We start from the raw sequence: 22,900 nt of genomic DNA on the forward strand, positions 1-22,900 counted from the left end.
CTATGTGATGTTTTTATCTTGCAGACATTTTCTATGTCATCTTTCGTGTCCTTCCGCTAATGTGACCTGGACCATCTTCCATCAGAAGGCAGGGTCCCTACCCCTTCCTCTTGAAACTGAGAGTGTTCAGCCTAGAGAGATTCGACCCATGGTAGCCAAAATGATAATAAAAGAGTTTTTAAAAGGAATTTGACCTCAGTCTAAGAAATATAGACTCCTGGAGTTCAAATCAGAAAAAGGTGTTTTGTGAACAGGAGCTTCTGCTACAAATTTCCTGAAACAGCAAGCCCCCCTCCCACTGTGCACCTTGATTTTGTTTATAAGAATTCAGCTAACACAGGTTAGAAGACCAGCATGTCAGGGCCCCTCAGGAAGTCCCAGGATGTGTGTGAAACCAGCTTTCGCTTCTCTGCCGGCAGCAACCTGGTGAGTTCAGGTCTGGCCCTACTGGTGTTTCTCATTCTCTGCTTGGACTCTGCCTGTTTAACAAGAATGAAGGCACCACAGCTGGTTTGTTTTCCCAAATCAGAGCCCCTACACTCCAAGGAGACCCCCGTGACCATGGCAACATGCTAGCGAAGCCCATTCTGCTATGTTCTGTTGTCACCATTCATTGAATCGAAGTCAGCTGCACTGGGACCTGTGTGCCCCACCGTGGGATTGGTGAAGGCTGTGAATCAAAAGGGTTTGAGATTATCTGACTCCCTCTGGGAACCAGCCTGTGGCTGAGGACCCCAGTCAGCAGGCTGTCCAGCATCAGGAGCCCGAGCCCAGGGGGAGGTCCTGCGGGCTCCATGCAGGGGATGGGGGATAAGAAGAAGACTCACATCGCTGGGCCTTGTAAGGAAGGCATTGGTTCTCCTTCATACCCAGGGCCCAGCAAAGCCAGGCTGGCTCCTTGCCCTCTTTCTCCCAAGGGCTGGGCTGGGAGATGGATCTGATCCAGCTCAGCACGACAGGGCACAGGCATTCTTGCAACACAACATTTATTGAGGGCCAACCAGGCAAGGGGCAGGCTGGGCTCCTGGCTCACAGTAGACGTGAACTGGCCACGAGTGCCTGTGCAGCTGAAGGTCTGGGGGAGGGAGGCCGCGCAGAAATAAATCCGTAATGACACATCGGGTGAAGTCAGGAGGGAGCGAGCAAGGTGCCCCAAGGGACAAGTCTTTCTGAGACTAGGACCTGAAACGAACCCTCGGGGTGACAGGAGGCAGCAGACGGAAGTGGGGAGAAACAGCATTCCCAGCTGAGAGCCAGGAGGGCCCAAGGCCAGAGGCCAGTGTGCTTGGGGGCCTGGGGTGGGATGACATGGGAGAGACCCTGTTCACAGGATGCTGGGAGCCCAGTGGGGGCTTGGTGGAGGAGGGCGAGTTCTAAGTGCTCTGAATTGTCACAGTGGAGTACCCTGGTTTAATTTAACTTGAAACAATCACTGCTCTGGGGAAAATGAGCTGAAGAGGGCAAAGAGAAGAGGGAGATGAGTTAGGGGCTCATGTGAGTCAGGCCAGAGTCACAGTGGCCTGATGGACAAATGGAGGTGACTTCCCTGGATTCTGGACCATTGGGAGGAGGGAAGCAGAGGTGGAGGGTGACAGACAGCTGTCCCCTCACTTGGGGCCCCTGGCCAGCCCAGCTACAAACTTCTGCCACCTCTCCTCCCAGGTCTCCATGGCAGACTTCTTCTTGGTCTCCGACAGGGCGCTGTACCTGTGGTGGGGGCAGGATGCCCAGGTCAGCCTGGGGAGGGCAGGAGGGGACCTCGGGTGTTGACAGGGCTCCATGTCCCCAGTCCAAGAGCAGTAACGGCATAAGAGGCAGAGAAGCTCACGGGAACCTTCTGGACCTCTGCCCATGCCTCAGAGCGGTGGACTCAGGCGGTGGTGGAGTGAATCGCACGGCAGACTCACCTGATGGAGTTGATGGCCAGCTGTTTGAGCGTCCTCAGGTCGGCCGACATCCCGCCGATGCCCATGAAGGCCTCGTAGAAATCGTAGGACAGGCCTCTGGCCCCGAAGGCTGAGGGGTCGTCTGAGCTGATCACCATGGGGTACCCAGCAGCCATCATGACGGCGGCGGGGTGGTTTCTCAGGTCGGACACCAGCTTCAGGACCTGCTCGGGCAGAGACAAGCGTGGATCCTTGAGGAGTCGTCACGAGGGAGGTGAGACCGTGAGCAGGATCAGGCCCTTCTCTCCCTATGACTGTTCCAGGCATCAGGACAACTCTGGGCAAAGTCCTATGCAGGAAGAGCCAGTCCTACTCAAACATCTGGTCTCCCCTGGCCCAGCTTGAGCCGCTGTCCTGAGCACAGAGCCCCGAGGAGCCATGTGGCAGTGGGGGATCCCACATTCCCCCCTGCATGCCCCCCAGGGCATCTTTAGCTCTGTCTACAGCTTTGCCCATGGTCCTGTCCCACTGGGGACCCTCATTACCGGGTACATTTTAGGCAAAGGCCATTCCTAAGAAACTTCATGAATGCTAGTGAGAGAGACAGAGAGTGGAAGGACACGGAGAACAAGGGCGTCACGGAGCAACCACAGGGAGGGAGGCTGGGGAGGCCGGTACCTGGTTGGAGATGGGACAGACTTCGATGGGGATGTCCTTCTTCCAGGCTTCAGCCAAGACTGCCGGGTGCTTGCTCAAAGCAAACCCATGGCCGATCCGGGTCGAGTTCAGTATCACAGCATCCAGAAGATTTCTGTCTACGGGAGTTCCCTCCAAATCTGGGAATAGAGAGGGGTCTTCAGTAGAATGAATAGGACCCCAGACCTTCGGCAGGTGAAGGCCCCAGAGTTCCCAGGCAGGAAAAGGAAGAGAAATGAACATTAACACAAATGTGCACACACTTTTCCTTCTGACAACACTGCAGGAGGGGGTACGGCCCGCCTGTGTATACCTATGTGTGTGTGTACGTGTGTAACAGGTGAGGAAGCGGAAACCCACACAGGCTTTATAGGCTAAGAGAAGGTCCTCACGTAGAGAGCAGAAAAAGTGGGCTTCAAGTCTTGGTCTGCTCGACCCATAGTCCTTTTTTTTTTTTTTTCCGGCCGAACCAGGTGGCACGCGAGATCTCCGTTCCCTAATCAAGGACCAAACCTGCAGTGGAAGCACAGACACCCCCCCCCCCCAACCACTGGACCACCAAGGAATTCCCTGCCCCTGTTTTCCCCATATTGTTTCTTTCCATCTTACATTTGTTTCTAGAAACTGTTCTCTTGGAATTTAATGTGTAAGATCTTTACAGTGTGCTGCAGACTGTCACTGTAACGATTTCCATTATCTGCACTTACTTTAATTTCTGTCTTTAACAAAACTCCTGGGACAACCCATGGCAAGGTAGCTACGGCCAGCAGGAACAAGTCACCCCACTGGGCCTTCCCGCTGGCAGGGCCTCCTGGTTAGGGGTGAGAAGACCATTCTGACTCCGCCAGCCTTCCCAGCAGCCTGGGATGGGGTGGAGGGCTCCTGCAGCTCCCGCTCCTCTCCCATTCAGGGAGTTGCCCTGGAGGAAACAGCTGTTTTTTGGCTTCATTGGATGTGGTCACACCCGGATGTGACTTCACTATCTGTGACAAAATGGGGAGAGATCCCAGGCCCAGGAGGACGGCAAGGTTGATTATGGTGAACGATCACAGCAGACCTGAAAGCGGGGCCTACAGGGTGTGTGGGCCCCATTACTGGACACCGAAAGCATCCTAACTGACCCACATGTGAAATGTGAAAATTCCATGTTTCTCTTGGGAACGAAGCCCAAGAATTCCCAATGCTGGTAAGAGCATGTGCTTTAGAAGAATTTTCACTGGTTTCCTAACACTTTCTTTTCAAAGATGTTTTCCTTTTTTTTTTTTTAAAGGTGCATGCTGGGTCACTCACTCATGTCTGACTCTTTGCAACCTCCTGGACTGTAGCCTACCAGGCTCCTCTGTCCGTGGGGTTCTCCAGGCAAGAATACCGGAGTGGGCTGCCATGCCTTCCTCTAGGGGATCTTCCCTATCCAGGAATCGAACACTAGTTCTCCTGCATTGCAGGTGGATTTTTTACCTACTAAGCCACCTGGATTTTGTTCAGTCGCTCAGTTGTGTCCAACTCTTTGCGACCTCCAAGGACTGCAGCACGCCAGGCTTCCCTGTCCTTCACTATCTCCTGGACTTTGCTCAAACTCATGTCCATTGAGTCAGTGATGCCATCCAACCATCACATCCTCTGTTATCCCCTTCTCTTCCTATCCTCAACCTTTCCCAGTTTCAGAGTCTTCCCCAATGAGTCCACTCTTCACATCAGACAGCCAAAGTATTGGCGCCTCCTGGGAAACCCATTAAATATTCAAGTCCTGGCAAAATGTTCTCCTAGGGCCATGTCGTGGCATTGAGTTTATTTCAGAGATGACTGTGGTTTCCCAACCAAACCTCAGGGCCTTCAAGGGTAACAACTGCCACATCCCCTGCCTGCCCTGACCCATCCCAGCTTCCCATCCCCCACACACCCTTCTCTACATCTCCTAGAACACCTTTGATCTCAATTGGCTCCAAATGGACTTGAAGCGTCCAGAAAGAGATTAATGTGCGGGAACCCTTACTTTGGAGCCACTGTGAGACGCCAGGTTTCAGCCTGGCTGTGAAATCCTGACTCTGCCCTTGGCTCCTTGGTCCTCTCAGGTGGCCGGAGCCTCGGATGCTCTGAGGGGTGCAGTGCAGCAGGTCTAAGCCCCCCAAATCTTCCCCGAGATCTGACGTTGCAGCCGCGACCTGCTGCTTCTGCTGAGGGTTTGCATGTTTTGAGGAGCATCTGGAGGCTAAGCAATGACCAGTGAGCCCACGGACAGAGCTTTGAGGGACAGAGACCTGGCTGGGCAGATGACAGTTCAGAAACAAGGGCAGCCAGGCTGCTTGAGCAGAGCTGGGCCCCCTCACCCGGGTGGGTGCAGACTAAGGTTCCCCACCTCAGCCCGATGGACGTGGACAGGCAGCACCCCCTCAGCCTGGTGGGGGTGGACAGTGCGTCCCAGTCACAGAACTGGCCTCCTGGTCCCTCTCCCCCAACCTCCCACGGTTTGACTTTGCACATGAGTCCACCTCGAAAGCAGGGTTTGCTCGTTATGAAATTGACATCATCAGAAAGGGTTCCCAGCTCCTTCTCGTGGACCAGTCACCCTGTTTGGCTGGAGCCTCGGGCTCCTCGCCTGGAGATTCGGGTGGGGTGCCCTCCTGGCAGGACCAGGTGAGAGCCCCGGGTAAGGTGTGTGAAGCGCAGCTGCCCCAGCACCACCATGCCCCCTTCCCTGGGCGCTGCTATCAGCATAGACTCAACAATGTGCGTGAAGCGGCCACGCGCCGTGAGCCGCTATGGGGCTGTCACTCCACCGGCTGGGGTCCTATCTGCGGCCTCGGAGATGTTGAGGGGGCCCTGCCCATCAGCCCTGTGCCCGACGGTGTCGCAAGCTCACCAGTCTCTCCCGCGTGGAAGAAGTAAGGCAGATGAACGCCCTGAGAGGCTGGAATCATCAAAGCCTCCCTGTAGTCATACAGGGTGTGGCCCGTGTCCTCGCGCCCCACCTGCAGGACAGAGCAGGCACGTGGGGTGCCTGCAGGCCCCCTGCCTGGCCTTGCTAGAGTGCCCTGGACCTGCCACCACTGCCAAGGCCTCTGTCACAGCCATAAAGAGAGACCAGCAGCAGGACTGGGGAAGAAAAGAGAGCTGTGTGGCCCTGATATAACCACCCGCCTTATCTGGGGGAGGCTGGCCTATGAGCAGCCCCCAAGGACCCCAGGAGGACACCCTGGTCCAGAGAAACAAGCCCTTGAGATCCGCTCCGGGGCCCCAGTGGGTCTGAGAGCAAGAGCGTGAGCTCTCTTGGGTAAGATGTACAGACACACCTCAGCTTCCAGACACCCGCCCTGGGCTGCAGGTTGAAGAGCCAGGTGTCATGCCCAGTGTGGAGACCGGGGAGTGGGGCAGCCCCTCCTGGTGGCCCTTCCTGTTCAGGACTTATCCTTTCCTGCCTTCTTCTGACCTCTTCTGCTCTCCCTTCACCCCCCAAGACCCCAAGGGAGGGTCTCAACAGTGCCTCCCAGTCTTTCCCTGGGAGCTTCACGCTGTGCCCATTACCAGGTCAAACCCCGCCACTATCCCAGGGAACTTGACTCGAAGACCCATGGCTGTCTGGATGGATTTCTTGATGAGGGACTCGTTTTTGGTTCTGTGGGAGAGACAGAGAGAAACACAGGCATCAGCTCCCAAGTGGACGGTTGACCACATCCAGGGCTCCCAGCTGCCACGTCTCAAACCCTCAGCACAACTGCACGTGACCCTACTCCATCCAGGCTGCTGAGTCCCTCTTAAACACAGAAATTTTGCCCAAATCCATTCCTGTCGAGGACTCTGGCTGCTCCAGAGGGACCCAAGTCTCTGGAAAGCCAGTGGGATAGGGGCCCACAAGGCAAGTTTTGCTCATCTGCATTTGGATGAAGAAAACTGGCCATGATCGAAACCTGCCCTGCGTCCCTGAGAGATGGTCCTGGAAGCGTCCAGCTCTCTGCTCTCTGGGCACCTGTGAAACGCCACGGCCACCCGGTCCCTGTGGGGCACCTGGGCCTGGCCCCTGATTCGGTCAAAAAGGCCAGAGTGCTCCGGACACCAGATGACCAGGCTGCCTCCTCTCCCGCAAAGCTCTCTCCTTTCCAGCCCAGGCCAGGGACCAGGCAAGAGCATCGCCACAGGAGCACCCAGAGAAAAGGTGCAGGCCCATGATGGGGGAAGGTGTTGGCCCACCCACTCTGATCCCTAGCTCTGCGCCCCCAACACCTGCCCATCCATCCCTGCACCCGCAGCAGCTGGCACTGAAGTCCTGCCCTGGAGCTCCTGCCACCAGCCCCCAGGGAGCCTTCACCATCCACTACTGCCAGCTCCACCCTGGCCCACCAGCTTCAGCAGCCCCAGGTCTCGCCAGGAGGGGAGGGGCTCCAGGGAGGTCTGATTGCCCTCCCACCTCCTATGGCTTAGCAAGTAGGGTGCCTGCCCCTCCCCAGCCCTCTAGCTGGACATGGCACAGTCTATCCAGACTGACTGCCCCTCAACAAGAGGGAGACTCTTCCTTGGCAAAGTCAGGTGAATTCCTATAGGCTTTCTGCCCTTGCTTGGAGCAAGGGTGGGTCTGCCTTTGCAGTGTGTGAGCATGCCATACAGATGGGGCTGCTGTGAGGCAGAACCCAGCCACAGATTGAAACAAAATCATCAGAACATGCAGGGAAAACCACTAACCCCATAACCGACCACCCAGGCCAGGGTGGGTCACATCATGGAATTCCATGGCACATGGAGCCTGTAGTGCTTAGACCCTGGGCGGTGGGGCGGTGGGGGGGGGTGGTCTCTGCCCCTGGCCACAGCCTCCCTGCCCCTCCTCACCCCTTTCTCCTCCTGTCCCATCTCCTCCCATCCCCATGGCTTTGCCCACAGCCCATCTTCTCAGTTCCTCCAGGCTCAGCTTCACTCACTCTCACCTGTTATCTGAAAAAATGAGTTTGATTCCAATAAACCCAGGATGCGCTTTTGCAAAATTATGAGCCACTTCTTCATAAGTCCTCACCAACCACTCTTGGCTGTAGACCGTCCCATCCAGTTCATACACCTGTGAGGGAAGCAGGGTCCCAGCCGGATGTCAGAGGTGAGCAAGGCAGAACTCCATTCCCAACTGCCAACAATCTCCAGAGCCTGGTTGACAGCCTCTGAGGTTGACCAGAAGTCCCAGCCCTGAATGGGATGATGCTCTTGGTGCTGTGAGGCTGGGATGTCTACTTCTCATTCAGGCCTGGGTCCTTCCACCTAGAACAGTGTCTGGCAAGCAGTCGGTACTCAGGAAGTATTTGTGCAGCAAATGAGCAGCAGGCCAGCTGAGGACAGGATGCCAGCCGGAAAGAGCGGTCTGAGGACCCTCTTCATTTCCCCACTCTCCCACCCACAGGTGGGGGACCCTGAGGTAGCCAAGCCACTAGGGACACCAAGGTGACATGGCCAGGGGCAGAGTGGGAAGATCCAGGGATGCATAGTAGGTCTGACAGAGTAAAAAAACACAGTGGAAGAGAGCAGGCTTTTTGCTTCTCCATCTCTGGGGGTCCTGAAGGGTATCAGAATGTGCCACCCCCCAAACCTATCACTTTTTGCAGGACTATTTTGAGCTAAAGGCAAATAAGAAGCACAAAGGCAAACAGATCTCCGTGCCCGCCTGTCTGCCTCAGAGCAGGACGTATATTTCTGTCCGGAAGTCACCGCCTTCCAGCTCCTATTCCAGAAGGAGAGACACCCACCCTCACCAGCAGAGACAGCAACGGGGCACCAAGCTGGGTCTGAACAAACCTGAGAAAACAGCCCCTATCTTCTATTAGTTCCCCCATACACTGACCATCCCACGAGTTGCTACTCCTAGAAGCCAAACCCCCTTTCCTTCATCTTCCTGCTTCTCCACAATTTATCACCGTTTGTTAAAATAGTGTATAAGAACCTGGCCTACCCACTTCTTTGGGTCTTCACTTCTTTTCCATGAAGATGTCCATGTACATAAAGTTAAAACATTAGCATCAAATAAAATTGCTATGCCTTTCCTCCTGTTAATGTGGCTTTTGCAAGTTTAATTTGCAGTCCCCAAGAACAGAACATTGTGGAGTGACTAAGTCCGAAGCCCGAATGCCTAGAGCCTGTGCTCTTCAACGAGAAGCCACCGCAATGAGAAGCCCCTGCACGGCAACTAGAGAGTGGCTCCCACTCTCAGCAGCTAGAGAAAAGCCAGCAACAAAGACCCAGCACTGCCAAAACTAAATAAACAAACACAATTTCTTAAAGGGAAGTGATTTAGTAAAAGGGTTAAAAGAAGAAAAATGTTGGCCTCTGGGACTTTCCTGGCAGTCTAGTGGTTAAGACTTCATCTTCCAGTGCAGAGGGTGAAGGGATGATCGATCCCTGGTCAGGGAGCTAAGATCCCATATGCCTTGTGGCCCCAAAACCAAACCAAAACATCAAACAGCAGTAATGTTGAAACAAATTCAATTAAAGCTTTAAAAAAATGGTCCACATTAAAAAACAAACAAACAAACATTGGATTCAATTCAGATTATCTCAAGCCTTAACTATAGTTTAATTGAGGAACTGTAAATTTGTGGGGTAGTTATTCAAACTACATACAACTTTCATGAACCAGTGTAAGATTACGAATTTCTACTGTCTATGATATCATGGAATTAGAGAATATGAAGCTGAAGGAACAAAGGGACATTTGGGATCAGAATTGCTCGAGGTCACACAATCTGTTTGTGTCAAACCAGAAACTATGGCCCAGACATTCGACTGGAGACGCAGGCAGCTTTCACCTGGACAGCCTGACTCTCTGAACAAGCACCGATGGAGCGTCTCCTGTTCGCCAGGCGTTGCACTGTCAGCTGGGTCTCATTTTAGAGACGAAGAACCCTGCTGGCTCAGGCGGTAAAGAATCTGCCTGCAGTGCAGGAGATCCGAATTCGATCCCTAGAATTCAGCAATGGCGTGAAACATGGTCACTACAAGAAACTGTATTTATGCATTTATTTTTGGCGGTGCTGTGTCCTTGTTGCTGTGCGGGCGTTTCTCTAGCTGCTGAGAGTGGGAGCCACTCTCTAGTTGCGGCACAGGGGCTTCTCAGGGTGCTGGCTTCTCTTGTTGCAGAGCACAGGCTCTAGGGATCAGAAGGGGTCGAAAATTTGAATCCCTAGGGTCCGGAAGAGCTTCTGGAGGAGGAAATGACAACCCACTCCAGTATTCTTGCCGGAGAATCCCGTGGACAGAGGAGCCTAGCGGGCTACAGTCCATGGAGTTGCAAAGAGTCGGACACGACTGCAGAGACTTAGTACACACACTCCCCTAGTACACACACTCCCCTAGTACACACACTCCCCTAGTACACACACTCCCCTAGTACACATTTTAGAGATGAGGGGTTTGAGGTTTAGAAAGGATAAGAAACTCGCACCTGCTCCCAGGCTGGAGTGAGGGGTGAGGGTGGCAGAGTTTACCTGGAGGCATGGTGGGGGGTGGTCTCAAAGTCTCCAGCCACCCAGGGAGAAGAACATGCCTGGGTCCTACCCTGGGTTATTAAATCAGATTCCCTGGGGTAGAAGCTGGTTTTTTAAAACCTTGCCCAGGTGATTCTCCTGTATCTTGGGCCTCTAGGTTTCACAGTCTTGTGAGGAGCACAGTCAAAGAATAACATCGTAGAAGGTGCTGCCCTCAGGGTTCCCCAGAGCAGCAGCAATGACATGAAACACCGTCACTACAGCAAAAGCCAGGTGGAGTCCCTAGGGAAGCAGTCTGCTGAGAATCCAGGACAAAACCCAGGGGGTGGATAGGGGGAGCGCTAGGACCGCTGGTTACACCACTGACAGCATCCAAGGTGTCTGGGAACAACTATCCTGGGCTCCCAGGCATGTCCCCCCAACCGCAAGACTGCCCACGGGTCAGGGCCGAGGATAAGCCCCTGGGAGCTCCGCTCGAAAGGCTGACCCGATCCAGTCAGAGCCTCCGATTCCGGCGGTGGGGGCGGGGATGGGGCCCAGGGAGATCAGACCCGCCTAGCAACTGTTGCTAAGGACGAGTGGCCTTTGTGATGGGGCATTAGTGACACAATAGGAGGCTGGGCCGGCGGCCTGGTCCATCAAACCTCGTCCCAGGCCCTGAATTAGCCCCACGAGCAGGGAGGGCAGGCCGGGGCTCAGCAGAGAATTCCAGGGCAGACGTCTGGGTTGGCAATGTGCTGATGGCTCCCCTACTCTGGGGAATGGGGGCATCAGCCCGAGACTCTCCACACCAAGGGGACTTTGTTCCCAGGTCAGGCCAGAACCATGGGCAGATCCCATGCCCCTGGGCCTCCACCTTCTAGGAATCCTGGCTGGATCCAGAGGGGGTTGGGAGAGAGGGGAGCTGGGCGGCTCCTCAGGGGATACCCCAGAGCCAGTTGTCCCCAGGGGGCGTGGCAAGAGGGGGAGGGGTGAGGAAGCCGACCCTCCATGCAATTCCTCAGCAACTTCCCCAGATACCCTCCACAGGCTTAGACCCTTTCTCCCCGCCATCTCTCCCCTCTTCCCCTCCCCTTCGGGGCCCAAGGCCCCTCCCTGTGTGGAGGCCTCCTCCCACTCCCTACTCTGAGAAAGCCGGCAGGATGTGACCACAGGAAGCGACCCCCGGGCTGGACCCCCTCAGGGAGCATCTCTTGAGATGCAGTGTGGACCCGCAAGTCTCAAAGCCCAGTCCCTGCTCACTGCCCACGTGGCCTGGGCCAGGCCCCTCGACCCTTCCGCACCTCATTCCCACGGTGGTAACTTGCAGGTTGTGAGGTTCAGATGAGATGAAGCGCTTGGAAAAGGTCTCAGAGTGTGATCTGGGTCAGACAGCCTGAATCAGAACCTCAGGGTGGGGGCAGGGGTGGCTGGCTAATTAAATGGGCTGCTTCCTGGCCCCACTCAAGACCTCAGGTTTGGGATCCTGGGAGGTCGGGGGCCAAAGAGCGCCTCCAGATTAGTCCCATGTACACCCACCACTCCTGAGTGTGATGACCACTCCTGGGGCTTCTGGAAGACCTGGGTGGGGGGAGGTGGTCTGGAATGACTCACAGTCTAACTGGGGCTCCAGAGCTGGGAGGAAGCCCGTTCCAGGAAGGGGGAGGGGGAGGCGGGGCTTGAGCCAGACTCCGGAGGAGATGGACTGGAGGTGGGGAGCCGGGGCTAGAGGAAGAGATGGGGTTTCAGGGCACACTGGGCATGATGGCTCTGGGAGCTGCCCTGTCCTCCGCCCCGCACAGGCTAGCCCTAGGCCAGCTCACCTCTTTCCAAAATTCTTCTCCTAGTGGAAGGTGGACTGGACTCTCTCTCTTCTGTTGAAAGGAGCATTTGTATTTATTGACTCTGTTCACAAGTCTGGCAAAGTTTCTCCTGGGGGCAAGGTCAGTCCTGCTCCCACTTCCCAAGAATCAGAAGTAGGAACAAAAGTCTGTACTCAGCATTAAACCATCAAACACACACCAGATTCTGGTAGAGATGCCCACCCTCACCTGGGATGACCTGGAGGAGGATGAACATTCCCAAGGGAAAGGGGGCCAGTCCAGGATGCACAGGAGAGTAGAGACCTGGAGCGTGGGGGGAGGGGCCCTGACTCTGGAATAACTGGTTCTCAGGGCAGGATCAGCCTCCACGACAGGGCCTGCCAACTCAGCCAGTCACACTAGGGCAATAGAGTCCCTTTAGGGATCCCACCCAGGATTTAAAAATTTATCAGATTCTGAAGGAGAAAAATATCAGATAGTTTGGCTTCAGTAGAAGTTAAGATTTGCCTTCAGACGTCCCTGGTGGTCCAGTAGTTGAGAATCCGCCTGCCAATGCAGGGGACATGGGTTCGATCCCTGGTCCGGGAGGATTTTATGCTCCACGGGGCAACTAAGCCCTGCGCCACAGCTATTGGGCCCAAACTCTAGAGGTCGTGCTCTGCAATAAGAGAACCCACCATCATGAGAGGTGCTTGCACTGCAAATTAGAAGGTAGCAACTGCTCACCACACCTAGAGAAAGCCCACTTGTGGCAACAAAGACATAGCAGAGCCAAAAATAAATAAATTTTAAAAAATTTTTAAAGATTTGCCTTCAACCCAAGGCAATAGAAATAAAAATAAACAAATAGTACCTAATCAAACTTACAAGGTTTTCACAGCAAAGTAAACCATTAAAAAACTGAAAAGTCAGCCTATGGAACGGGAGAAAATATTTGCAAATGATGAAATAGACAAGGGTTTAATTTCCAAAATATGCAAACGGCTCATACAATCCAGCAAGAAAAAAACTATAGAAAAATAAGCAGATGACCTTAATAGACACTTCCCCAAAGAAGACATACAGATGGCCAGCAGGCACATGAAAAGATGCTCAACATCACTCGTTATTAGAGAAATGCAAATGAAAACCACAGTGAGGTATCACTTCACACCAGTCAGAAAGGCTGTCACTAAAAAGTCTACAAATAATAAACACTGGAGAGGACATGGAGAAAAGGGAATCTTCCTACGCTATTGGTGGGAATGCAAGCTGGTACAGCCTCTATGGAGAACAGCATGGAGGTTCCTCAAAAAACTGAACATAGAGCTACCATATGATCCTACAATCCCACTCCTGGGCATATATCCAGACAAAACTAATTCGGAAAGATACATACACCCCTATGTTCATAGCAGCATTATTTACAATTGCCCAGATTGGAAGAAACCTAAATGCCCATCGACAGATGAATGGATAAAGAAGATGTGGGGTATATATACGATGGAATATTGCTCAGCTGTTAAAAAGAATGAAATGCCATTTGCTGCAGCACATGGATATAACTAGAGATTAGCATACTAAGTGAAGTGAGTCAGAAAGAGAAATATCAAATGATATCACTCAGATGTAGAATCTAAAATATGACCCAAATGAACCTATCTACAAACCTGAAGCAGACGCACAGACACAGAGATGAGACATGTGGTTGCTAAGGAGGCTTGGGAAGAGCGAAGGGCTGGGGCTCTGGGATTAGCAGGTGTAAACTATTATATATAGCACGGATAAACAACAAGATCCTACTGTATAGCCCAGGGACCTATATTCAATCTCCTAGGATAACCTATGGTGGAAATGAGTATTTAAAACAGAATGGATGTGTGTAAAATGCAGTCACTTCACTGTACAAAGGAGACCAGAACAATACTGTAAACCAACTCTATTTCCATTTAAAAGAAACAGATTTGCCTTCCAGAGAGAATTTACCAATCAGGAAGCCTACGTGTCTGGTCTAATTGACAATTTTCTCTGAAGACTGTATTCTAACTTTCTTGTGTATACATCTGTCACTCACGACCTTGGTCAATGTATGTCCATCTCTGGAGCCTTTTTACTTCTGGGTGTACAAACAGTAGAATTTCTGACCCTACAACGACTATGGCATTTGGTAACAAAACTGAAATACTGCCCTTGGAGTCAGTCCCTGAGCCCTTAGTTTACTCAGTAATTTGGGTGAATGGGCAGACAGTCTGGAAACTGTCAGCTGAATATCACAGCCGTTCCCATCAAACACTCGCTCCAACATTCTGACCTTTATAACCTCGTCTACCCTCACACCCCTAGTCAGCTCCACTAGTGGCTTTGGTGTCGCAACTCATGGGGCCCCAGCTTTGAGGAGTTGGGGGAACTTCCCTCCACTTGTCTTTGCAAAAGGCTTTAGGTCTCTGGCCAGGGATCCAGCCCAGAGACCCAAGCCTTCCTGTCAATCTTTAACTTGGTTAAACAGCCTCTGTTGCCCCTGGTGATCGTGGGTCGGCTTACTGGCTATCATCTCTGCATTCTGGCTTTTAAATTTCTCCAAACTGGGGTAAAGAGAGGGGAGGACTTGTTTGGGGCCCTTTCTTGTTAGGAAAACTGGTAGGAGGCCTCTTTAGCCCACCCAACCTCAGGGAGTGCTGTATCAAAACCTGTTTTAATCCCATCAATGTCCACTGTTCTCATCCCATTTCTTAACAACCATCTGAAGTTTCCCCCGCTGCTGTGACCAGTCCTGTGGTTCCCCCTGCCCAGTGACCCTTTACAATTGTCCACCTTTTTGGGAAGAGTCCATAACAGCTCCCCTCTTCCCCTTCCCTTTCTCCAGGGCCCTTCTTCCCACTGGCTTGCTAGTTAACAGAACGTCTTTATCAGCATCTGAAAGACCCATTCCATTCTGCTTCTCAAACCATTCTGTTTGTTTGAGTTAAGGTTACATTTCTTTGTTTCCACCTTTTGGTCTTAACATTGGTACCAATAAGACAGGTGTTTACAAAGAGAGGTCACTAAAAAAAATCTACCAATTTAGAAGTTTTTCCAGTTCAAAGTGTCCACCATGGACAGGAGGATCTTAACACCAACACACACCAATCAGGCTTTCCGTGGCTTAGCCATGAACAAGAGGTGTCAAGGGAGAGGGCAAAGAACATGGCCACACCAGATCCAGAGTTCACTCCCCCAAGGTGGTCTGAGAAAGCAAAGACTGTAGTGAAGGCTGAGATGACAGAGTCCCCCGTGGATGGAGACCCCTTGTGATAAGCCCTCCTGGGAGCCGGCACGATTATGTGCTTCCCACCAGCAGTGACAGCCCAGAATCCCACTGGATCCGACTGGCCACCAAATGCCCTGGTGCCTGCACCTTCTGGATGGCAGGACCAGGGCGAGTTTTCTCACTGGTCCTGAGGCTAAACTCTCAAAACAGAAAGAGAAAAAAGGAAAAGGCATCATGCCAAAGGTTTTCCTCCTTATGACACAACAGACAGAGACACAGGAAAACAGACACCATCTCTGGGAGGAAAAGGATTAACAAGCCCAGAGCTCTACCAACTTCACCAGCCCAGAGGCTCTAGGCCCCAGGAACCAGCTCCACAAATATTTTCTCCTGCTGACCTAATTTTAGAAACTAGAAAAAAGACTCTTAGCACTCCTGCTTTCAAAAGCCCTGCAGGCAGAGATCCGGGGACTGACTGATGGATAAGGGTTCTCACCTTCTGCCGGGGTTTCTGAACTGGCAGCCTGGGGCCACCTAGGCAACTGGCCAGCTGTCAAGGAGGGTGGAGGGTGGAGGGCAGGTGGGGGTGGGGACTGGGGGGGACAGGGTAGATGGGGAGTGGGGGTGGCATTTCCCTCTACCCTTCTAGGTTCTTCTGACTGGTCTAAGAATTAAGCTGACATGAGACAGATTAACAGGAGAAAATTAAGCACAAGCTTCATGACATCTGTATGTGGGAGAGACCCAGGAATAGGGAGCCACTCACCCAAATGGCTGAAGCCCTCACCTTAAATACCGTCTTCAGCTCAAGACAAAGAGGGTGTTAGGGGTGGGAGTTTGGGACTTCAAAGGGGAAGAAGGCAATTCACGGGGTGATAAACAGCAAGTGTTTGGTGAACGCAGGGACAAGGGACAGGGAGGACTCTGGTCTCAGGCCCTGAAGTCTCTGTACCACACCTGCCGTGTTCTCTGCAGAGACTGGTGACAGCTCTATTCTGGGAATGGGCCCTTCATCTAGGTTCTTTAAGAAAAACCTGGCCAGCAACGAAGACCCACCGCAACCAAAAATGGGTAAATAAACAAAAGTGCTATTTTTTACTTAGGGGGAAGGTCAAAGGCTCTTCCTGAGTCCTATGGGCCTTGACTATTTCTGCTCAAAATAACCCAAAGGCCGAGGGACAACTTGAGGGTGAGCCGCTTCCCTGCACTACAAAGCATTCACACTCCTATGAGTCCCCCAGAGGGAGTCAGTCAGTACCTAGGACACCCCAACCCCGCCTCCCCCCAGAGGTCCTCTTCAAAGACCCACCAGGAGCATCCTCTCTCTGCTGTACTTGGCTCCCCTGGGCTCCTCATGGGACGCCCACCCTGCCCCCAGCCTGGAGCCCGAGATCCCTCAGCAAAGCTGAGGTCGGCCCAGCTCATGTACCTGAGACTCTGTCACCCTTTTCCACTACTGGCAAGGTCCTACTCAGCGGTTTTTTTTTTTTTTTAATACTTTAACACTTTGGGATATTTTTGGGCTCCTCTTAATCTTTTCCATTCCTTTCCCTTTGACCTTCCTTCCTCAAAGTCAAATCAGACATTCTATTGCCCACAGAAGAGACCGACCCCCAGGGACTTCCCAGCCCCCACTCTACACACAGCTAGGCCCATGTACCAGCTGGCTCAGCGTCCCTGCACTGAGGCCACCACCCTGCAGAGTGCTTTGACAGGAAAGCAGACGGTCGAGGACGTCCAGGCTCAAGGCACTGCCCAGAGTCCAGGGCTAGGTGTCCAGGCACCAGCAGGCCCCGAATGTCTGGGGGCGCTGGGACGTGGGGGTCACGGGGGAAGGGAGGTGACGGGCAGTGAGGGCCGGCCCAGCGCGTTCCAGGGCTCCACGTTCACACGGCCCCTGGTCAGGCACCAGACCCCTGGGGATGAAGCCGGTGCTTGGTGCTGCGGAGCACCAGGGTGGGGAGCCAGTGTCACCCTGTCACTCTGCAGGGTGACAGCAGAGCCTGGCCCAAGCAGAGGTGAGCAGAGACGGCTCACCGGGTACAGCGAGGCTCTGATCTCCAGGTAGAGCACGTTGTCCTGGTAGAACTCCTCCAGGCCCTGGGACAGGTAGTCCCGGAACACCGGTGCGTAGCTCACCAGGCCCCTCAGCACAAAGAAGATGGTCTTGAACTTGGCCCAGATCACATCCTGGTCTGTGTAAGTCACGTGGGGGTTCTCGGTCATCAGAGTGAAATTTCTCAGCAGGCTGTCAGGACACAGAGGATCGGGGGAGGCTTGCCATAGGCCGTCACCCCGGCCCTGCAAGACCCTTGCCCTGGCACCCTGATGGAGGCCCTCCACCCCAGGACCTGCACTTGCTCCCCAGGAGACACCAGGCAGGACACACACACCCTAGCCAGGCCCACCTGCTGCCTTCCACCTCTTAGCCAGGCTGACCCCACAGAACGAATATCCCAGGTCAAGCTCGCCTTGGAGGGTGTCGTGCACTGAATTGCATCCCCCAAATTCATATGTTGAACCCTAATCCCCAGTGTAACTGTGTTTGGAGATGGGGCCTTTCAGGAGGTGGTGGTGGTGGCTTCCCAGGTGGCTCAGTGGTAAAGAATCTGCCTGCCAATCTAGGAGATACGGGAGTCGAGGGTTTGATCCCTGGGTTGGGAAGATCCCCTGGAGAAGGAAATGGCAACCCACTCCAGTATTCTTGCCCAGAGAATCCCACGGACAGAGGAGCCTGGCGGGCTGGAGTCCATGGGGTCGCACAGAGTCGGGCATGACTGTGTGACTAAACCACCAACACCAAGGGCAGAGACCTGCACGATCAGGGCCAGCATCCTAGACCCTAGGGTTGCATAGAGTGAGAAGACGGCTGGCCACCAGCCCAGGATGGAGGCCTCAGAGAAACCTGCCCACACCTTGATTTTGGAGTTTCAGCTCCAAGAACTGTGAGAAAATACATTTCTCTCCTTTAAGTCACTGTCATTGGCATCCCACTGGGGCGGCCCCAGTAAGCTCACCCTCGAGGTCTGATGGAAATGACTGTGGACTTGGCAGCCCAAGACACGGGTTACTTCCCTGTTCAGCCATTTGTTCACCAGCTGTGTGGCCTTGGGCAACCTCCTTACCCAGGCTGAGCAGCATTTTCTTACTCATAAAGGAAACAGTTCCAGAAAGCCCTCTGTAGATGGTTCTCTGATTAGAACAGTTATTATAGTAATTCTTTATAGGTCTGTTAGGAAGATGCTGCTTATGTTTTCAGGCTATCTCATCCACCTGGGACCCTCTCGGCTCTGGGAATGGGGAATTTCCTTGTCTCTACCCTTGCTGAGGGTCCAGACACAGCAGCAGTGTTGCTGATCAAATTGGGTCTACACGTACCAGGAGCTTGCCTTGGATGGGAAAGGCATGGAACACTGTGGTGAAGCAAAGCATCCTGTCCGGTTAAGAGAAAAAGCCTCCTGATTTTTTTAAGGTCAGTGTTTCTAGAAAGGTCTGTCGCACAGGGACACCGCACACCACCCCCACCCGTGCAGGTGCGAGACAAGCTCTTCGCAAACCAAGACCCACCTGTTGTCAAAGTCCGAGACGTTGTGCAGCCCCTTTCGAAACTTCTCCAGCAAAACCCACTGGGGACATTCTGCCGGCTTCGGGGTGGGGGGAGTAGGATGAGCAAATCTGAACTGCAGGGTCCCCCTCCGGGTGAAGCAAAAATAGCAGTGGGGTCTGTATGTGGCATTTTTCACCAGCCAGTCCGGGCTGGTGATGCTGAAGTCGTGGACGTGAAGTGCGGCCCCTGAGGGGGAGAGTGGGTGGGCAGGGTTTCTACGGGGTGAAGTTCCTGGGAACCCAGGGCCTTTTCCCTCTGCGGCTCAGAGCTGGCCCCAGCCTCCTGGTTCTCTGATTCCCTCCCTCACCAGGAGGGGCCCTGGGTGGTCTCATTCAAGAGGCAGCAGGCAGGCTCGGAGTTAGAAGACTGGCTTCCAGCTCCTGTCAGGAGCATGACCTCCAAAGAAGTCCTCAAGTGGCCCAGCGCTATGTGAGGGGGTTTAAGAAGAGGAGCTCCTAGCCTGTCTGCCCAGGATCCTAGAGTCCCCCATCTGGTTCCCCATCACCCCATCCGCTGCCTGCTGGCTCCCTGCTTCCTGTCAGCATCAAGCAGCTTCCTCCAGACCTCACCCCAACTCGAGGCTCAGTGTTCACCTCCTCTGTTCTCTGGCCTTGACGCGCACCCCATGACAAGCGTCGCGCTATATGAGCTCTGCCATGTTCCCTCCCTAAACAGTGAGGCGACCTTACCGACCTCACAGTTTTTACATTTTTTAACCTCTACAATACACACAAAAAAAAGTACAGAAAAGTCCTTCCAAGCTGCAAACTGCAGTTTATGTGTGCGCTTTCCTGTTCACGGTGATGACGCATTTCTGCAGCAATCTCAGCTACAGACTGGCACTTTCCATCTACTTCTACAAGGACTAAATTCTGCGCTGCTGCGGCTGTTGCCCTGCAACACCCCTGAAAGTTCATTAAGAGCAGAAAAGAGCCCCTCTGTGCTCTAGGAAAAACTGCCTGGACAGCTTTCTGATAGTTGGATATTTTCAGGAGATGAGCTTATGAACCCACTTCTTGCATCTCCTCATATCTAGAAAAGCACTGAAATCCTTCATGGTGACATCTGTTCCTCGTGACTAGAAGTAATCTACACGTGACTAGCAGAAACCTGCAAAAAATGTGTGCTTGATTGCAGGAACTCCCCTTCACCATAATCGCATATGTACTAACCGCCCCCCTCCCCCACCGCCACCTCTTTGGAGCAGTTCCTTAGAATTATCTGAGATGCTATAGTCTTCATTTGGCCCCAAATAAAACTTAACTCACAACTCTCAGGTTGTGCATTTTTCCCCAGTGGATGGTTGCAATGAACTATGAGAAATGTGTTTGTCTAGGATGTATCCTGCTTGGTGACTTGGCCCCTGGAAAGATTAGAAGAGCATATGAAAAGAAGGATGAGGTTCTTGTGGGGGACAACTTGCAGGCCCACCAGGGATGCCTGGTGACACCCAGGCCCCCTCCCTGTCTGTCTGACACTGAGTCCCCTCAGAGCCGGGGTTTTGGTTTCCAGGATGGACAGAAGTCATGTGGACCCCTGCCCCCTGTCCGCCAGTGAGAAAGAGCACACAGGGCCCCCATGGAGTTTTCACTCCACTAGAAGAGAAACCGCCAACTGCAATTTAGTTCCTCCAAGTCCCCAGGGCCCCAGAACCCTCCCCTCCAGGCCCCTACCTTTAGGCATCTTCTTCAGGATGTTAAACACCTTGCTTTTCTCAATGAGGCTCTTGGCCTGGAAGAAGTGCATGCTGGGCAGGATGCTCCCTGTACGCAGGGCCTCACGCATCTCAGCCTCCTTGAGGGCCCTGAGCCTCTGGTTGGCCAGCTCCTCCTCCCGCGTCAGCACCAACTGCCCCCCTACCCGCATCATCTTCTCTCTCGTCAACAGCTGGTTTCGCGTTTCATCTCCGGACGTGGACGTGGCCAGGCAGAAAGAAGACACGACCACGGCCAGCAGCAGGGAGGGCAGGGCTAGCCGCCCCAACATTGATGCTAGGATGCCTGGAAGAGGAGATCACTCAGCTGTAGACTTGAGGTGGGGAGGGGGCAGAAAAGTACAGATCTAAGTGTTGAAGCCGGAGGAGGTTCAATAGATTACCAGGAGGCAGCATACAAAAAATTCTTCTCCAAGACCCCGGAGAAGAGACCCCTGAAGACACACAAGGACAGTATCCCCACACAAACACTCGTCATGAAGCTCCCAGATGGGAGCTCGTCCTTAACGAGCCCTGCTCACATTCAGAGGAAGACACCATAGACTGTTTGGGTTTTACTTTCAAGTATAACCCTGGTGGCTCAGCTGGTAAAACCCTGGTTCAACCCCTGGGTCAGGAAGATCCCCTAGAGAAGGGAAGAGTAGCCCACTCCAGTATGCTGGCCTGGAGAATGCCATGGAATGTACAGTCCATGGGGTCGTGAAGAGTCAGACACGACTGAGCGACTTCCACTTAGTAACCAGACAGCAGGAGGTCGCGAGGCTTATGAAGAAAGCCCACAACATGAGAAAGGAACTAAAAAAAATAGCACAGAGGAGGAGCTAGCACTGAAAAATGAAAGGAAGTCCAGAACCACAGCTACCCTCCTCACAGGAACGAGGACGCATGCGCCTACGAAACAGGCAAAGCACGGCGTGAAAAATGCACAAAACAGGAAAGAGCTTTCAGAAATTAAAAGCATGAGTGCTGAAATGTAAAGTGTTTGCCAGCAATATTAAAAGATGGAACTGAAGAGAAGATTTTAGAAAGCAGGACAAAACAGGAGCGAAGAAAAGGAAGAGAATGTTGGGCTCAGGAAACCCAACACCCCAAAAAACAGACATTTCAGAAGGAAAAAGAAAGAATAGATGGGAGGAAAAAGGGAATAAATAATATAAGAAACTGTCCCGGGGCTCCCCTGGCAGCCTAGTGGTTAAGCCTTCGCTTCCCCATGCAGGGGTTGCAGGTTCAATCCCTGGTCGGGGAGCTCAGATCCCACATGCTGCATAGCCAAACAATCAAAACATACAACAGAAAGAGTATTGTAACAAATTCAATAAAGACCTTGAAAAAATATTAAAAAAAAAAAAAAAAGAAAGAAAGAAATCATCCCAGAACTGAAGATCTGCCCCGCTGGGTGTGCAAGACTTGCTGAGCTTGCAGCACAGTCACTCAACAGCGATGTCTCAGAAGCTGAGCACTGAAGCCTCCGGCAGGTCCCAAAGAGCAGCTGGCCCGGGTGGCCAGTGCTCGGGGGCTTGTGGGCAGAACCAAGGAGCTCCCCGGTCGGGTCTGCCGGCAGACCCTGACGTGGGCTGACTCCTGGAACCACATAAATGTGAAATTCCTAATGCATACTTGAGGGTATGCTCCTTTCTCCCAGGAAATATCGAGGCTGTAAATAAGGAGACCCCAGGCCCAGCCCTAAATGAGCACGTCCTGGGGAGACGTCGGGCTCATCGCTTCATGTCTGTGGGCCTGGGTGAACTGGGTGAAACCAGTGCTTCTCAAAGTGGGACTCGTGTGTCAACCTTGCTCAGGTGGAATAAAACACTTATAAGAAGCCGTGCTCCCCATGCGGGGGGCCTGGGTTCAATCCCTGATCAGGGAACTAGATATCACAGGCTGCAAGTGAGAATGTGCATGCTGCAAATAAAGAACTGAGAGTTCAAATGCAGCAATCAAGACCCCGGGGCCGCAACTACGACCAGAGGCAGCCAGACAAATTAATTAATTAAATAAATAAATGTTTTAAAAAATTGAAAATTTGATCATCATCAGGACACCTTGTCCAAGTTCCTTTCCGGGGCCGTCTTTCAACTATTCTAGGTGTTTACTCAGTGGTTATATCAGACTCCAGTGTGGCAGGACTGGACCTCAAGTCTGAGAGCAGGGCTTTGGGAAAATCCCTGCTTCTTCACCGGGTCCTCAGATCTCTCCCCAGGTGACAGTATTTGCTGAACCTGAAGTCTCCAGGCAGGGGACAGTGACGCTGCCCCTCACACACCCTTCCCCATCACAGAGCCGTCTTATCCCACCCATGTCCTCCACCCAGGACCCCACCCCTCATCCGCTCTCCCCCAAAGACATTAAACAGGAGCCATCACCCCCAAACCTCCCAATCCGTCCTCCCCATGGACCCCCACAGCATCCATGTGGCCAGCACCCAGGGCTCCTCCCAGCCGGCCAGATGGAAGTGTGTCCAGCGCTGGTCAGGAGCAGCCCAACGGAGCGGGACGAAAAGTCATCACGTCCCGGT

The 22,900-nt window shown here is 53.1% G+C and overlaps 1 protein-coding gene across 1 annotated transcript; it reads right to left on the reverse strand.

Moving 5' to 3' along the window:
- Positions 1-1,088: 1,088 nt before the first annotated feature.
- ADA2 (adenosine deaminase 2) lies at positions 1,089-20,586 on the reverse strand. Its single transcript, XM_068971844.1, has 9 exons — positions 20,342-20,586; positions 18,629-18,854; positions 17,099-17,309; positions 7,496-7,623; positions 6,105-6,195; positions 5,443-5,551; positions 2,565-2,722; positions 1,908-2,110; positions 1,089-1,707 (listed from the first exon to the last, which is right to left on the reverse strand). The coding sequence occupies exons 1-9, from the start codon at positions 20,535-20,537 to the stop codon at positions 1,608-1,610; spliced, it is 1,422 nt and encodes a 473-aa protein (XP_068827945.1). The 5' UTR covers positions 20,538-20,586; the 3' UTR covers positions 1,089-1,607.
- Between the last annotated feature and the right edge of the window lie 2,314 nt (positions 20,587-22,900).

This window comes from Capricornis sumatraensis, chromosome 4 (genome assembly GCF_032405125.1).
Source record: "Capricornis sumatraensis isolate serow.1 chromosome 4, serow.2, whole genome shotgun sequence".
NCBI classification, from domain to species: domain Eukaryota; kingdom Metazoa; phylum Chordata; class Mammalia; order Artiodactyla; family Bovidae; genus Capricornis; species Capricornis sumatraensis.

Excerpts from the sequence above, each read along its gene's own strand:
- ADA2 (XM_068971844.1), bottom strand. The coding sequence starts at position 20,537 with ATGATGCGGGTAGGGGGGCAGTTGGTGCTGACGCGGGAGGAGGAGCTG. Across the intron at positions 7,624-17,098 it reads TCAGAGCCTCGCTGTACCCG|GTGTATGAACTGGATGGGAC; the intron begins GTGAGCCGTCTC and ends CTTCCCTCACAG. Across the intron at positions 6,196-7,495 it reads CTCATTTTTTCAGATAACAG|AACCAAAAACGAGTCCCTCA; the intron begins GTGAGAGTGAGT and ends TCTCTCCCACAG.